Source organism: Dendropsophus ebraccatus, chromosome 2, assembly GCF_027789765.1.
Source record: "Dendropsophus ebraccatus isolate aDenEbr1 chromosome 2, aDenEbr1.pat, whole genome shotgun sequence".
In the NCBI taxonomy this organism is placed as follows: domain Eukaryota; kingdom Metazoa; phylum Chordata; class Amphibia; order Anura; family Hylidae; genus Dendropsophus; species Dendropsophus ebraccatus.
The window spans coordinates 200,237,096-200,255,651 of NC_091455.1; the positions used below are offsets into that span (position 1 = coordinate 200,237,096).

Sequence of the window (18,556 nt, forward strand, 5' to 3'; positions counted from 1 at the left end):
GTCCAGAACAGGAGAGATTTTCTATGCGGATTTGCTCCTGCTCTGGACAGTTCCTGACATGGACAGAGGTGGCAGCAGAGAGCACTGTGTCAGACTGGAAAGAACATGCCACTTCCTACAGGACATACAGCAGCTGATTTGTAATGTACTGCTATTTAGAAATCAGCGTTCCAGTACTTACCAGTTGCTGTATGTCCTGCAGGAAGTGGTGTATTCTCTCTAGTCTGACACAGTGCTCTCTGCTGCCATCTCTGTCTGTGTCAGGAACTGTCCAGAGTAATATATTACCTTCTGAAACTAGTTGATCTGAAAGAAAAGGTATTTTGCCGGAGTACCCCTTTAAGACCTAATGAGAGAATTCTCAGAATATGTAAAGGAAACCATTTAGTAGCCAGTTTATTAAACTCAGGGGCCACCCAGAACTTGGATTTATTTTGACCTCAATAGAAAAAGCTGGATGTCAGCAGTCCTTGGGTTGTAGCTACCTGGCGTCCCCAGACGCGTCCTGCCCGGCCCAATGACATCAGATTCCTAATAAAGAGACCGGGAGCCAGAGGTGACTCACCTGCCGACCAGCCGTGTTCCAAGGTTCAATGCCAAGTGCCAGATCCCTCCGTGGTGTATGGCGGCACCATGCAGAGTCAATGGCTGAATGTTCCCTGACTAATGTTCTTCCCACGCAGACACGGGAACTTTACACAAGTGCTAAAATCCAAAGCTGATAATTGCCAAAAATTAACCCCCTCCCTTTTTTTTTTTTTTTTTTTACAGCAGACTATTTTTTGCTTTTCCGTCAGCGCTTCCATACATTATACTTATCGCTTGTGTAACTCCTATTAAGGATCTGTATAAACAGAAACCAGCCGAGGAGCGCTGACTCCACCTGCCAGGTCAGAGCACGCCTAGAGAGGATGAGCGGAGCCATGACAGCAGCAGGTGACACAGCCGGGCAATTATCTGAGCCACCACTGATGCCTCCCCCCTGTCCGGTGACTGGCACAGGGGTCCTGGGTAATGTACTGACCTGACTGCCCATGCTGTAAACTACAGGTCGTTTAATGCAATGGAGCCGTCAACCGAATGACTGTTCAATCAATAGGTAGGGGAGCTCTACAAGCATAGATACTAGACCAAGGAACATGTGTATATGTCGGGATCGGAAACCTTCAGCTCTCCACCTGTTAAAGCTTTGGCTGTCCAGGTCTGGTGGGAATTGCAGTTTTGTAACAGCTGAAGGTTTCCGATCCCGACATATTCACATTCAATTAAAGGGGTAATCCGTTAACGAAAAAAAACTTTAATATGTTGTTGCCCATGGTGGGACTAACAATTCATTTCATACTTGTTATCTATTCAGTCTCCTTCCCTCAGTTCTGAGCTGCTGCTTTCTGCTGAAGACACACAAAAATCTGTGTGACAGCTTTCCTCTCTGTCTGCCCCTCCCCACTCCCTTCTAAAACAGCTGATGTAAACAAGTCCCTGGCAGGCTTTATCTGCAACATTGTAGCTTCTTTGTAATGCTGGGAGGGTTAATCAGCAGCAACTTGAGCTCGGAATAACCCTTCTAACATTACAAAGAAGCAGATAAAGCCAGGCAGGGACTTGTTTACATCAGCAGTCTCAGAAGGGAGGGGAGAGGAGGGGGAGACAGAGAGAAAAGCTCACACAGATTTTTGTGTCTTCAGTAGAAAGCAGCAGCTTAGAACTGGGGGAAGGAGACTGAATAGATAACAAGTATGGAAGGAATTGTTAATCTCTCCATGGGCGATGGTTATGTTTGAGAGGAAGGCCCCTTTAAATAATCTCACACTATGTATATAGTGGTGTCATGACTTTCAATGACAGATGTTGAAATCAAACATGCACGATTCTTTAGATCTCTACACATTTTTTCGCAGAATATACGCACATTTGACATAAGTGAGCATGCACGTGTACAGGGAACTGGAGAGATAACAAGCTGTCTGAAGTATAAGACCAGCTTTATTTACATATGGATGATATTAGATCATTGTGCATCAAGCTGCTCATCCACCCATCAAGATGTTATGTTCCCGATTTCTAGTAAGGATTTTTATTACAAAGGCTCCGACATTCTCGCACATGGAACTATCTCCCATAATCCCTCGTATTAAAGGGCGATATCGCCCCACGTAATAGGCTAGTGATCACTCATTGTCAATTACTCAAATCTGACACTTAAAAATCAGAAGTCGTCGTCCGTACATCGCCTGGTGTAACAGGCTCAGTACAATATCAGTATCGCCAATCATTGCGGCACTCCTTTACAAAGCCATCTAATATGGCCTTAAGGCTGGAATTACCTATTTTGGCAATATTCACATTACTATATATGCTGCAGATTTTCTCCTGAAGTTATACAGATTTGTAAATTACTTCTAGATTTAAAAAAAAACCTTGTCTTCCAGTACTTATGAGCTGCTGTATGCCCTGCAGGAAGTGCTGTATTCTTCCCAGTCTGACACAGTGCTCTCTGCTGCGTGTAATCCTGTGTAATCCTTTGTTCTCTGCTCTCTGCTGGTGACTAAGCTCCCTCCTCCCCTCTCCATAGGTTACACAGGGACCGACTGATGTAAAAAGAGTAGAGATTTCCTGATAATGAGCAGTGGATGAGAGAGAGGAGGGGGGGGGGACCTGGGGAAAGTCTTTTTGAATGCAGATAATGGCATATTTGCCTAATAAAGCCAATTACAAAGTTTCTTAAAGTCGCCTGTACTATTGATTTATGCAAAAAAAAAAAAACAACGACAGTGACACTTTAAAAATTCCACTAAGCTCCATTTGGCCTTCAACATGGCGGCTTCTGTTATGTAACAGTGGTCGCTCTGCCGGAGGGAGGGGGGGTAGACGCCTTTATTGTGATATTGGCGGCTCTCATGAAGCAGTTTCCTATCCATGTCATCTGTAAGGAAGCAGGTGAGGCCGTGCATCGAGACGCCGCACAATTCAAGGAAACCTCTACTTGGTGAGGTAAGAATACGGCCCTGAAGTACAGTTATGTTTATAACAATGGCGGAAGGAGCCATAGAAAAGCTTTTAGTAAGGTGCAAAAACTGCAGACGATGAATTACCATTGTATATGGAGTGACAGAGACGTGGCCATACTATAGAGCCCTCCATGCTCACTGCAAAGCAGACATGAGATGCTTTACAGCACATGAGAGATGCTTTACAGCACTGTTGCCCATTCTGTTGATCTCCAACTGTTGCTAAACTACAGCCCAGCCAGCTTTCAAGAGTTGCAGTTTTGCAGCAGCTGGAAAGCAAATGGTTGGGAGGGACAATAGGGATTTCTAATTAAAGTGACTGTACCACCAGGCCCAGGCTGAAGCACAGGAGGCGGGCCGACCCACCCTTAGTGGGAAGAAACTCCAGCCCCTCCATGACGTGACTCAATTAGACTGTAATGGTGGTTTTACACGGAACGATGTATCGTTCGAATTTGCACGATAACGGTCGAATTCGAACGATAATCGTACGTGTAAAAGCAGCGAACGATCAAACGACAAGCGATAAATCGTTCATTTTGATCTTTCAACATGTTCTCAAATCATCGTTGATCGTTCGCAAAAAATTTGCAGATCGTTCAGTGTAAACATTCTTTCAATGATTTCACCTGTGTGTGAGATAGGCTTAAATGATCGCAAAACGATTGCATAGCTTATTTTCCGTACCGTCTAAACGCTGATCGTTATAAAAAAAAACATTGTTCATTCAAAATCGTTAATCGTGCGATTGGGGAGTTATCGCTCCGGGGTATATATTATGATATAGTTCTCCTGCTCAGGACAGTTCCTAACATGGACAGAGGCGGCAGCAGAGAGCACTGCCAGATGGATAGAATACACCACTTCCTGCAGGACATACAGCAGCTGATAAGTACTGGAAGACTTCATATTTTTAAATAAAAGTGAATTACAAATATGCGTAACAATGATTTGAAGAAAAAAAAAATTGCTGGAGTTCCCCTTTAATTTGTACACTCTAGCCTAATGCATCGACCAACCAGGAATATCAAGTATGGAGAAGACTAATACAAGGTCACGATTCATTATAACATATGTCTATAGGTGCGGCGGCCCCTCCTCGCAGTGTATGGAAAGTATTAAGGGCGTCCTGGAGACAGACGCCACCAGCTTGTCCAAAGTTTTTTTCAACTTTTTTTTAATCCCAAGCAAAATTTACAAACAAGTTTCCAGCGGTTGTGATCTCCTCCGAGGAGCCTGGGCAGACACCATGAGACCTGGAATGTCATCCATCCCCCGGTTACCAGCACGACGGCCGCCGCCAGGACGCAGAGTAAACACTCTAGATAAACAGTCAGCACATTAGGTTAAACATTAGCAGCAGGTAGCCCCCAGAACAATGGGGTGTGAGTGTCTGAGGAGGAGCCCCCGTCTACACATACAGCCAGCAGCTCTGCTATTGTTTGCTCAGACTCCTTCTCTGACAGCCTGGCCAGCTCCACTGTGATCTCTGCACCCTGTCCAGGCCCCCGCTGGCCACGACTGCTAGGAGGCTACCAACATGGCTACTGCAACAAGGAGGAGGTGGCGGGTTCTATTGCACAGGTGTCAAACTCGTGGCCCTCCAGCTGTTGCAAAACTATAAAGCTTTGGCTGTCCAGGCATGATGGTAATTGTAGTTTTGCAACAGCTGGAGGGCCACGAGTCTGACACCGTGATCTATTGCATTGTCATCTATTGCATCCCTGCCTTGACCCTCCTAAAAAATGTAGAAATAATTGACAATTGAGGCCTACCAGTCAAAGGGGTGTGTCCAATCAGAGCTCAGGCTATATAGAGACACTCCCCTCTGACAAGGAAAGGTAACTCCCACTTGTCAGTTTAGGATACGTCTATATATAGAAATTGCCATGTTGCATCATGTTACATTACAATAGCGAAAATTACGGCAACCACGACGTGTTTCTGGTCAGGACACAACTGGAACCCACGCATGGTGATGCAGCATAATCCTGGGGGTGTGACACGCCGATTGTTGGTCACATGCTCTGATACTCGTACCACGCCATACATTGCCAAGGGGAACAGAGGAACAGAACACTAACCTAAGAAATTATTCTCCAGAATTGTTATTTTGTGGATAATAAAAAGAATTTTCCAAGAAATCGAACTAACCTGAGCTCCTGCCCCATTGTTGTGTAACAGGTATACGGCGAGTATACATATAAACAAGCCCAGATCCTTCTCCAGCAAGAACCAGGACGGGCAAACAAGTGAATGGACTTGTTTATTGATAGTGGGGCACTGATAGTTATTCATATAAAGTCGATGGCTAGCCCCAACCTGATAATCCCTACTGATCGCTGTCACATTGGGTTGGAACCGGCAACATAATAAAATAAAAAAGCATCTACCTATCTATAATACACCAGTGGTGGATATCAACGTGACCCATCCTTGTATTATTAAAGGGGTAGTTCACAAAAAAAAAATTCTTTCAAATTTGATGACAGAAAGTGCCAGAGATTTGTAATTTACTTCTATTAAAAATTCTCCAATCTTCTAGTACTTATTAGCTGCTGTATGTCCTGCAGGAAGTGGTGCTCTCTGCTGCCACCTCTGTCCATGTCAGGAACTGTCCAGAGCAAATCCATAGAAAAGCTCTCCTGCTCTGGACAGTTCCTGACATGGACAGAGGTGGCAGCAGAGAGCACCATGTCAGACTGGAAAGAATACCACACCTTCCTGCAGGACATACAGCAGCTGATATGGGAAGACTGGAGATTTTTAAATTGAAGTCAATTAGAAATCTATTTGGCTTTCTGAAACCAGTTGATTTAAAAGAAAAAGATTTGTGCCCATGTACCCTTTAAAGGGGTCCTCCACGATGACACAGTTATAGTTTAGACTTTATGTTATTGTTCTGCAATCTGTAGCAAAACTTCAACTCCCAGCATGCTCTTTCCAATCTGTGGTGGTCCTAGTGATCACAAAATTAGGGTCTTGTCCCCTCCTCAGAGTCTACTCAATTCTATGGGACTGATTCAGGGGTGTCCAACTGGCAGCCCCTCCAGCTGTTGCAAAACTACAAATCCCATCATGCCTGGACAGCCAAAGCGTAAGGGCCCTATTCCACCGGACGATTATCGTTCAGATTATCGTTAAATCGTTCGAATCTAAACGATAATCGTTCGGTTGAAATACAGTTAACGATTAACGACCGAACAAGAAATCGTTGATCGCTTTATAAGACCTGGACCTTTTTTTATTGTTGCTCGAATAAATAGCGAAGATAAACGATCGCAATTACGATCATAAGTAACGATTATCGTTCCATGGAAATGAGTGAACGTTTTCAGGTCTTTCGCAATAGCGGTCGTTTGTGATCGTTAATCGTTAACGATTATGCAAACGATAATCGTCTGGTGGAATAGGGCCCTTAGCGTTAGCTTTGGCTGTAAAAGCATCACAGGAATTGTAGTTTTGCAACAGCTGGAGGACAGCCAGTTTGACACCCCTGCAATAGATAGTTTAATAGAGATTATGAATGAAGACGGTATAATGCAACAGCGGAATGACGGTCATATGAGTAACTAAAGGATGCAGCATGGCAGGTATGTGGATAGATGACCACAACTCTCACCATCAGCCGCCTCTCCTGGGATCTCCATGCGGTTTCCCCTTCACCACAAAGCGGCAGGAACTGCAGTGATTTCCAGTAGCTGCCGCTACCTCCCTGATCAGTCACAATAATAATAACCCCGATCTGTTAGCATACCCTCCACCCTGCGCTGCCCCGACACTCACATCGGGCAGATCACCGCTGGGTCAGTAACACAACAAGCAGCAGATCCTATCATCTCAGTGAAAGTGCTCAACACCTCGTACAGCAAGTCGGGATAATCTTATTAGAGGATAACACCGCAGCCGGAGACACGGGCATGTAATATTACTATAATGTACTGCTACATAACCAGGCACGTGTGCCGTACAGGACTTTAGGAAAGCTGAGTGACCATGCTTAGAAAAAAAAAAAAAAAAAAAACAGGACTACTTTCTTGAAACAGCTCTACACCTGTTTAAGTGGTATTACAGTTTAGCTCCACTGAAGTGAATGGGGACAAGCTGCAGTACCACTGATGACCTGTGGAGGTGCTGTGTCTAGGAAGCAGCCATGGACAGACCCTATATCGTTAGTCGTTAATCATTAAAAATCGCTCTGAGTAATAGGACCCTAAGGGCCCTATTACACGGGATGATTACCGTGCAAAAAATCGTTATATCATTCGAATTTAAACGATAATCGTTCTGTGGAATTGCAGGCAACGATCGAAAAATCGTTCATATGTCGTTGATCGTTGATTTAGGGTCCTATACCACCGGACGAGCAACGAAGTAAACGAGTGCCGATCTGCTAGATCAGCGCTCGTTTACTGGGCCTATTCCACGCCCCCGACGATCTTGAAATAAGATGCGGTTCAGGGAAGAAACAGAGTGCTGCACCTCACACCTATGGCTGATACTAGTGCCGCTTGGCTAAATAAAAAACACATCAGAATTTTGTGTATGAATTGATCAAGCCATACTGCCCCATGTACCTCGTGCCGGTATCTGATACACATGGGTCCCTACACTAAGTCCACACCGTGCCAGTCAGTGGCCACCAACCCCGCAGGCGTGCACAGCTAGGGAACGGGGGCCATGGGACGGCCCTGCGACCCCATGCCACAGGACCAGACCCAAAAACACCACACCAGAACCCAGCCAGCACCGCCGGCGGAGAAGGTCGCTCCCAAGCAGCACAAGTCTGGATAAGGTATTGCGCTCACCATAGCTGCAGCAAACAGAATGGGAAAAAACAGGAGGGATTAAAACCATGTGCACTCAGGTGTCTCCTGGCTGGGTTTTGGTGGGGCTTTTTGGGTCTGGTCCTGTGACATTGGGGTTGCAGGGCCGTTCCATGGCCTCCCTTCCCTTCATGTGCACGCTTTGCGGGGTTGGCGGTCGCTGACCGACACGGTGTGGAGTTAGCGTAGGGACCCGTGTGGACCAGAGGACCTGCGCGGTGGTACACGGGGCAATATGGCTTGATCAATTCATATACAGACACTCTGGTGTTGATTTTTAATATAGGCCTAGCGGCATTAGTATCAGCCATAGATGGGATGTGCAGCGGTTCCATTCTCTCCAGTTCGGATCTTGAAACAAGGGCTGCAGGGACATTGTTACCGATGCCCTTGCTTCATACATTACCTGTCCGGGCGCAGGTCTTCTTCTCCCGATCCCGTGAGCTGCAGCAGCTTCGGAGCGGGGCTGTCTGAACTGACAGACCGCTCAGCCAATCACTGACCGCGGCGGTCCCGGCCAGTGATTGGCTTAGCGGTCTGTCAGCTCAGACAGCCCCGCTCCAAAGCCGATGCTGCCGCGTGGGATCAGGAGAAGAAGACCTGCGGCCCGGACAGGTAATGCATGGTTCTGCTGAAATCGTCGGTCGCCGCCGCGCACCGCTATTCAACCATAGTGATGTGCTGGTGGCGAACGACGATTTTAGGCCTGAACCTAAATGAACGATCAGCCGATGACACGTTCATCGGCTGATCGTTCTCTCTATTCCACGGAGCGAAAATCGGCCGAATAGGATTATGTGGAATAGGCCCCTTAGATCTGAACCTAAAATTATCGTTAATCGTTCGCTGTAATTCCACGATTGTTCGCTCAAGTTCAGCATTTTTTCCCTAATCGCTCAGTGTAATTGCGCATTGCTCATTGTTTTGCTGGGATAAGAAGGAATAAAACGATCATAGTAACGATCGCAATAACGATCATAGTAACGATTGTAACTAACGATTATCGCTCTGTGTTATATAGTGAACGATTTCAGGTTAACGATATACAATCTCGTTTATCGTTAGTCGTTAAAAATCGCTCCATGTAATAGGACCCTAAGACGCAATCTATAGCCCAGTTTGAGGACTGGTGCAGGAACCTGGAGATAAGGGCCTTGATAATGGACCTTGCAGAGAGGGTTTCACTTATGTGGTCTCGGGTTGAGCTGGTGTGCCATTGTTGTCTATAGCAATCCTTAATTATTGTTAGAAGGATTAGTTTCAGGACAGACATAGCTGCAGAATCTCAAGTCTTCCAGTACTTATCAGCTGCTGTATGTCCTGTAGGAAGTTGTGTACTCTTTCCAGTCTAGGCCCTAAGGCCCCTATTACACCAACGGATTATCTGTCAGATTTCCTTGAGCCAAAGCCAGGAATGGACTTTAAACAGAGAATGGGTAACAAAGGAAAGATTTCTCCTCTTTTCAAATCCATTCCTGGCTTTGGCTTAAAAAAAAAAAATCTGTCAGATAATCTGTTGGTGTAATAGGGCCCTAAGAGTATATACAAAGAGGCTGCCATGTTCATCCTTTGAGGGACCCTGCTCCAACATAGTAGGAAATTGCTGAAATAACACCACCCTTACATAGGCAATGGAAGGGATAGGAGCATAGTCACACTTGGCAAACTGAATGGGGTTGCTTTGGTACAATAGAGCTGCAATGGTCTCAGCTCTTTATATATATATATATATACTCTTGCACCGGCATCTGGAGCCCTTTTACAACCCAGCGTGACGCCAGTCAATGGGCACTTGGTGCTTTATAGTAAACTGGGAAAAGTCCCAAACCAAATCCTCCATTGTGCACATTGCTTCCTCCTCAGGATTTGGCAGGGCTAGGGATGTTATTAGAAATTAAATGGAAACGCGAAAACGTGTGTGAACCCGGGCGGACCTGACACTCGCGCTCTATCTGGAAATAGAAATTTCTTATCTGACTCAGCCTATTCCTACCTCTCCGGCTCTGCAGACAGTCAACCTTTGGACGCCCCACTTGCCGGCCGCTCATGTGATCTTCTCCCTTTACATAGTACAAAAGGGTAAAGCCCATTCGTTTCCCATCAGATTTGTGAGGATAAAGGAGGGAGAAAAAAAAAAAAAAAGTAGGAGAGAGGACATGAGACCCTGGAGACCACTCATGGCTTCCTGCTGTGTGTGCTGCTAAATGCATGGATAAAATATGCTTCACTACAGATCCATTCCATCAATTAAAAGGGTATTGCGGCAAAAAGTTTTCCTTTAAATTAACTGGTGTCAGTAAGGCTCCATTTACACAGAAAGATTATCTGACAGATTATCTGCCAAAGATTTGAAGCCAAAGCCAGAAACAGACTATAAACAGAGATCAGGTCATAAAGGAAAGTCTGACTTTGGCATCAAATCTTTGGCAGATAATCTTTCTGGGCAAATGGACCCTAAATTATACAGATTTGTAATACATTTCTATTTAAAAATCTCCAGTCTTCCAGTACATGTCCTGCAGGAAGTGGTGTATTCTTTCCAGTCTGACACAGTGCTCTCTGCTGCCACCTCTGTCCATGTCAGGAACTGTCCAGAGCAGCAGCAAATCTTTATAGAAAACCTCTCCTGCTCTGGACAGTTCCTGACATGGACAGAGGTGGCAGCAGAGAGCACTGTGTCAGACTGGAAAGAGTACACAACTTCCTGCAGGACATGCAGCAGCTGATAAGTACTGGGAGACTTGAGATTCTGCAGCCATGTCTGTCCTCAAACTAATCCTTTTAACAATAATTAAGGATTGCCATAGACAACAATGGCACGCCAGCTCAACCCGAGACCACATAAGTGAAACCCTCTTCTGCAAGGTCCATTATCAAGACCCTTATCTCCAAGTTCCTGCACCAGTCCTCAAACTGGGCTATAGATTGCGTCTTAGGGCCCTATTGCACGGGACGATTATCGTTCGGATAATCATGAAATCGTTCGGAACTTAGCAATAATCGTTCGGTTGAATAGCAGTTAACGATTAAACGACAAACAAGAAATCGTTGATCGCTTAAAGGGATCTGGACCTATTTTTATCGTTGCTCGTTCGCAAATCGTTTGCATTGAATAAGACGTCATTTGGTCTTTTGCAGTAGTGACGAACACAATATCGACGACAAAAAGAACAATCATAAGTAACGATCATCATTCCGTGTAATTGGGTGAACAATTTCAGGTTGTTCGCAATAGAGGTCGTTTGAGAACGTTTATCGTTAACAATTATCCGAACGATAATCGTCCCGTGAAATAGGGCACTATTACACGGGATGATTATCGTACGAAAAACCGTTATATCGTTCGAATTTAAACGATAATCGTTTTGTGTAATTGCAGGCAAAATTCGTTCGGATGTCATTTATCGTAGATTTAGATCTAAACCTAAAATTATCGTTAATCAGTCCTTGTAATTCCACGTTCGTTCGCTCAAGTTCCGCATTTTTTCACTAATTGTTCAGTGTAATTGCACATTGTCCATTGTTTTTCTGGGGTCAGAAGAAATAAACTATCATAGTAACGATCACAATAACGATTGTAACTAACGACCATCGTTCTGTGTAATATGAACGATTTCAGGTTAACGATAAACAATCTAGTTTGCGCTCATTTATCGTTAGTCGTTAAAAATCGCTCCGTGTAATAGGACCCCTATTGTGCGTTTACACAGAGATTTATCTGATAGATTTTTGAAGCCAAAGCCAGGAATGGATTTGAAAAGAGGATAGATCCCAGTATTTTCTTTATGACCTGATCTCTGTTTATAGTCTGTTCCTGGCTTTGGCTTCAAAGATCTGTCAGATAAATCTCTGTGTAAACGCACCATTAGGCTGCATTCACACATTCCGTGATCACAGACAATTTAATAGCCTATTGCTTTTTATTGGGATATTCACATGTTCTGTATTTTTTACGGATCCGCAAAAAAAAAAAAAAAAAAAAAACAGCACGTCATAACTCGGACGAGATCGCAGCACAGATTCCCCCGTAAAAGTCCATGAGATCTGTTTTTTTAACGAATTGCCTTGATCTGACATCGGCGCAGTCCGTGAAAAACACAGACGCGACGCAATCAGTGTAATTTAAAAGGCTTAAAACAGATCCCTGAAAACGGACTGTTTTTCACGGATCCGGGATGTAGATACGTGTGACCGCGGTCCTAGAGAAGCCATGATGAGCGGTCCTAGAGAAGCCATGATGAGCGGCCCATGTGACATATAAGAAGATTCCAAGAATCCAATGACTATGTCCGTGCTCCTCGCAGTTTCCTATGTGAGGTGTGGGGTTAAACGTGCCAACGCGACACACCCAACGCCGAAGCTGGAGAAAAGGGAAAAAAAAAACGTATACTTCATGTCTCTCTGGCTCTCCGGCAGGAAGGAAAGCCGTGCAACTTGCTGAATTTCTTTAATGAAAGAAAGGTTTTCTCCCTGACGTTATAGAAGGGAGTTGACCGCAAATGCAAGATTATTATGTCAAGCGTAAAGCATTTAACCTGCTTCATTCCCAAGTCGAATGCCGCCGCCCGGGGCTCTTCTGATCACGAATGATATGCGCGAGGAGAGTGATAAGAGGAGGGGGGGGGGAAATCGGGGGTAAGGCATGTGACAGCAGCGCTGCGGGCACTCATCGCCTGCTGGAAGATGCGCAGCTGCCGCCACAAAGTGAGAGGTGCGTAAATTCACTGGTTACTCCAGCAGACAAGTCAGCACAGATCTGTCCTGACAGCCGTCACCGCACATCCTCATAGCAGAGCTGCAGCCAGGGACGCGTACAAAGCCCACCAGTATATCAGGGCATCGTATAGGGGGTCCCTGCTTCAGACTACCCAATCTTGTCTGGTACTGAATGTCAATCTATTCAAAAGCCATTTTTTCTATTATTTATAACTATCTGATCAATGGGGGACACCTATCAATACAAAGAGGGAGGGGGTAGTTGTCCATCATTAAAGGGGTACTCCAGCTAATTTTTTTTCTTCTTTCAAATAAACTGGTGTCAGAAAGTTATACAGATTTCTAATTTACTTCAATTTAAAAATCTCCAGTCTTCCAGTACTTCTCAGCTGCTGTATGTCCTACAGGAAGTGGTGTATTCTTTCCAGCCTCACACAGTGCTCTCTGCTGCCACCTATGTAAAGAACAGCAGCAAATCCCCATAGAAAACCTCTCCTGCTCTGGACAGTTCCTGACATGGACAGAGGTGGCAGCAAAGAACACTGTGTCAGACAGGAAAGAATACACCACTTTCTGCAGGACATACAGCAGCTGATAAGTACTGGAAGACTGGAGATTTTTAAATAGAAGTAAATTATAAATCTATAAAAGTTACTGACACCAATTGATTGATTTGAAAGGAAAAAAATTTCACCAGAGTTCCCCTTTAAGCGGCAATGCACATGCTTCTCCGATTGATTCTCTATGGGACTTCTGAACACTAAACTCTTGGCCCTCTAGTTGTTGCAAAACTACAATTCCCATCATGCCTGGACACCCAAAGCTTTAGCTGTCCAGGCATGATGGGAATTGTCGTTTTGCAACAGCCGGAGGGCCAAGTGTTAAGACACCTGTGCTATAGAAAGTGAATGGAGCAAGCCTTCTCATGATCACAGGGGGGTCCCAAGAGCCAGACCCCCCCCGATCAGTTAGTTAAAGGGCAGCAGTTTGGCCATTGATCTGTACCAGTTACTGTATTTGACATTGGAATAAAAGGGATTTTTTTATGATGAGATGTGAGAAATAAAGGGGGATTTCTCACCGACATAAATAACATCGAGCTAGAACACATACAAACGCCCCCAAGGAAAATCGAAAATTATCCACAATTTTTTTCAAAGCTAAAATCAGGGATTCCCCTAACAACCTATTATCCAGAATCTAAAGGGTTAAGAGACAGTATCACTATCCCCTAAGGAGGTCCATCCCCACCAATGTGATTTATCACACATCTTTAAGGAGAAGTTCACATGCAGAGGAAAAGTTTTGCATCGGGTTCACACAGAAGCCCCATCGCGCGCGTGTGTGCACACACACACATATATATATATACACACACACAGTGTTACCTTGGTTTAAGAGTAACTTGGATTGAGAGCATTTTGCAAAAAGAGCTCACACTGTCCTCTAACCCAGGAAGTCTCCATCACCTTCCAAATGATAGCAGATCCACTTCAGGCTGGGGCTTACATCAGGGGACAGGACTGTGGAGGTAATCTCTTCATAGCTGTAACCCCTCTCTCCCCGGACAGAGAGTGCTGCTATACTGTGCCCACTTCTGTCTTGCTCATTTCTCCCTGCAGTCTCTGTTAGTCCTTGTGTTTCCCATCCTCTCCATTCCTGCTATGCTGTGCCTGCACTCACACTCAGCTATACACACTGCTGCAAAAATGTGCCTGCACTCACACGCAGCTATACACACTGCTGCAAAAATGTGCCTGCACTCACACTCAGCTATACACACTGCTGCAAAAATGTGCCTGCACTCACACGCAGCTATACACGGTTCCTCTATACTGTGCCTGCACTTACACTGCTGTATAGAAAAGTTTCTGTCACTGTCCTCCTGCACAGCTATGTGATTCTCACTTCCTGATTGGTCCATGCTGAGCACACACCCCCTTCCCCATTGCTGTCATGTGACCACACAGACCTCTGACAGCAGCCCTGCTTCTCTCTTCTAGCCTGTTGTACAACACTACTGCATTATGGGGATCTGCAGCTCCATCCTGTATCTACAAACTGCTGCTGTGTTTTCAGGTTTATGCCCTTACTATACATTATACTCCACATGCTGATTGCTATACTGTACAGTAACTTATAATGTCACATATTCAGCTGTTTCTAAATGTTTGTTTCATCTGTTCTACATGTTATTCGGAATTTAAAAAAAAAAATCATTTTGGGGTGTGGAACCAATTGTCTGCATATCAGTGATTTCTTATGGGAAAATTTGCTTTGGTTTAAGAGTGATTTGGATTACAAGTGCGGTCCAGGAACGAATTATGCTCGTAATCCAAGGCACCCCACTGTGTGTGTGTGTGTATATAAAATACATACATATACACACACTGTATCTATCTTCTACATGTTGCCACTACTGTATTCAGATGTAACTTTTCCACCTACAACCTATTACGCTAACTCCACAGCAGATGAACTTTATGCATTTAAGGTGGAATACCGCCTTAAAGGTCGTTTCCCTGCTGCTGGTTGCGCACCTAGGGAGTGTTACCCAGCACACCTCGCTGCTGTTGACTTGTACGACTCAGGGTGGTGCCACCTTCCATAGTATGACACATTAATTCAGTGCACAGATGGAGTCAGAAAGTGACAGGTCACTTAAGACAGGAGGTATAAACCTTCTTAGTCCAGAGATCACAGAGAAAACAACACAAACAACCACCAGCAGGAAACAATGTAACATATGGTGAGAGTGCGGTGATACTATGTAACAGCAGCCAGAGGCCATGGAACAACCTGTCTCCGCAAGATCTAATCCCCCAAGGAGATGATTACTGGGAAGACGGATCCATGACAACAAGTAATCACAATGCTGGAGATACAGGATCAATCACTGCGCCAAGAGGTTCTGCAGCAGATCCCAGCACCATTACAATATGTTCCTTAAAGGAATGGTACAGTATCTTATGTCAATCATCTCTATAGGAATTCATCACTGGAGGAGAGAGAGGGCTCTGTCAGGGTCATAACAGCACCACTCTTGTTTACAGGATGCGTCTGGTATTGCAGTTAATGCTCATTTACCACAATATGGATAAGAATAGACCAATAACTACTAGATATGAGCGAACCTGGAGCATGCTGGAGTCCATCCGAACCCGAACGTTCGGCATTTGATTAGCGGTGGCTGCTGAAGTTGGATAAAGCCCTAAGGCTATGTGGAAATCATGGATATAGTCATTGGCTGTATCCATGTTTTCCAGACAACCTTAGAGCTTTATCCAAGTTCAGCAGCCCCAGCTAATCCAATGCCGAACGTTCGAGTTCGGATCGACTCAAACCCGGTGCGCTCATCTCTAACTACAACTCCCATAATGCCTCAAGAGTCACAGACCTGTGGCCCTCCAACTGCTGCAAAACTCCAGTTCCCATCATGCCTGGACAGCCAAAGCTAAGTAGGACACCTGTGCTCTAGTCTATTTACCCACTAACACAGTGGGGCAGAACTACAACTCCCAAGGTGCCCTGCTCACCCCCAAAAGCAGTGTACCTTTGGCTTTTAAGGTATTGCAAAACTACAACTCCCAGCATGCCCCGTTCTCCCCCTAACACTATATCCCTCATACGGTAGTTCAAAGCTGTCAAGGCATGCTGGGACAGAAGGCTGCCCTAATAAATACAAGGTCCTGAATTAGGTCAGGGCATGCTGGGCGTTGTAGTTCTCCAATCTTGATACAACTGTCTATTCCAGGGCATGATGGGAAATGTAGAAGGCTTTTGTAGCACACTAGGGAGTTGTAGTTAGGACCACCATCCTCATTAATTACACAACCATCCATTCTGAGCATTGTCAGGGAAGGCTGGGAGTTGTAGTTTGGTTCAATAAGATGATGGTCCATGCTGGGAGTAGTAGTCCGGTGACGATAAACCGACAAATCATGCAGGGAGTTGTAGTTTGGTGACTAAAAGCTAATAGATCATGCTGGGAGCTGTAATTTGTGACTAAAAGCTGACAGTTCATGCTGGGAGTTGTAGTTTGGTGACAATAAGCTGACGGTTCATGCTGGGAGTAGTAGTCCGATGACGATAAACTGACAAATCATGCTGGGAGTTGTAGTTTGGTGACAATAGGCTGACAGATCATGCTGGGAGTTGTAGTTTGGTGACAATAAGCTGACAGTTCATGCTGGGAGTTGTAGTTTGGTGACAATAAAGTGACAGATCATGCTGGGAGTTGTAGTTTGGTGACAATAAGCTGACGGTTCATGCTGGGAGTAGTAGTCAGGTGACAATACGATGACAGATCATGCTGGGAGTTGTAGTTTAGTGACAATAAGCTAATGTAGATGTAATCAATGCCCAGATAAACACAATAACAACAACCATCCATTCTCATCAATGAAAACCACAAATGTCACCCAATTCACCGATACAAGGCCAAGAGCTTGCCACGTGCGACGCACATTCACTAGTACTCACAACCAAGTCCCCAAACCCGTCAGGAAGACTCAGCGGATCAGAGCCCCAAACTGATCTTATTCATTCACAATCACATAATATTGTATGGGAATGATCAACATGAATTCCTGAATGAAACCAATTTCATACTCCCCCCTTTATGGGTTGGTACAGTCCATCTATTAGGATACAATAATCACTGGGTCCCCCTATTATCTAAGGCAGCGGACAAAAAAAAAACAACCCTGGGTGCAAGTGGGCCAGTATAAAGGATGGTGGAGTGGACTGTACCAATCAATAACACCCCCTCTCCTCACTAGAAGAGGTTCTGCAGCAGCTGGGCACACTTGTCTGACTGCACTGGCTGCCCAGGAATAAAAAGAGAATTAAAGGGGAGGAGCCACAACTTTCCGGGGGGGGGGGGGGGGGGGTATAGACAATGTGGGTTATTCTGGCTCACAGTCCTGGCAGGGAGGCCACACAGGGGATTGTCCCGATCACTGCTGGGACCTGGCATTGTGTATACTGGGAGACAGCTCTGAGGGACCTGTGGCTGAGCAGCTGCTGGAGAACTACAACTCCCAGCATGCCCTAGCGCTAACACCTAGTCTCCCCCCGTCTCCAGCCCCACAGGTGGTCTCTCCCGCCCCACAGCGCTCACCTCCTCAGCGCCCGGGCTAATAACGTGCGCCTGCTGCTGCTGCCTCTCGCCGTCCCCCTCAGGTGGAGCAGTCCGGCGGCTCGCCATGATGAGTCCCCGTGCGAATTACTGAGGTGAAGCGAAGGAGTCCACATTGGAGGGAAGGAAGGAGAGCGGTGACATGGAGGGAAGCGGCGCGGGGTCACCGGGACACGGCGGCGGTGCTGCTGGGGAGGAGCCGGCGGCGGAGGAGAGCGGACATGGTGTCACCCGCTCCCCGTCTACAGAGTGTGTGTGAGCGAGAGGCGCTGTGAGAACGGCAGGGGGCGGGGCCGCCGCGCGATGACCAATCCGGAGGCGTCGTGCCTGTCACCTGCCCCGCCCACCCACTCTGCTTATTGTAGCGCCTTCACCAACCCATGGACGGGAAGGGGTTAAGGAAAAGTGGGGGCGGGGTGAGTGACGTCACCCACCTGAATGCTTAAAAAGTGGGTCGGGGGCTGAAGAGGGCGAGAACAGAAGGCTCTCGGGATAAGAGGAGATGGAGGGCTGGAGAGGGGCTGGGGACCACCTAGGACTGGGTTATAGGAGGGTATAAAGAGTCCTGCTTCCATATTTATTAATTCCAAGTGACTATGGAAGTGCCCTTTAAGTCATGTATTCTTCGTTAAGCAGTGACCCCCAGCTTATGGCCTGATTCCTGACACGCTGTGGCAGAAATGCGAGTGCTACTCATGTTTTTGGCTGTGAGAGACAGGAGGGGTGAGGAATAGGGTGAGAAATGGCAATAAAAACCCTATACAAGTTACATAATGTTATATTACACAGTGATTATACCGTCTGCACATGGAAGCCTGGGGCTGGGCTCACTCTTATATAATATGGACACGTTTTGCAGTCCCAGC

At 45.8% G+C, this 18,556-nt stretch overlaps 1 protein-coding gene across 2 annotated transcripts in view; it reads right to left on the reverse strand.

Annotated features, from left to right (window-relative positions):
• ARHGAP21 (Rho GTPase activating protein 21) overlaps nt 1-17,962 on the reverse strand; it is a 117,977-nt gene extending 100,015 nt beyond the window's left edge. For both annotated transcript variants that reach the window (XM_069959083.1, XM_069959085.1), the window contains exon 1: nt 17,673-17,962. In XM_069959083.1, coding sequence (XP_069815184.1) covers nt 17,673-17,759 — 87 coding nt within the window. In that variant the 5' untranslated portion in view covers nt 17,760-17,962. The remainder of the gene's footprint in view (nt 1-17,672) is intronic.
• Nucleotides 17,963-18,556: the final 594 nt, after the last annotated feature.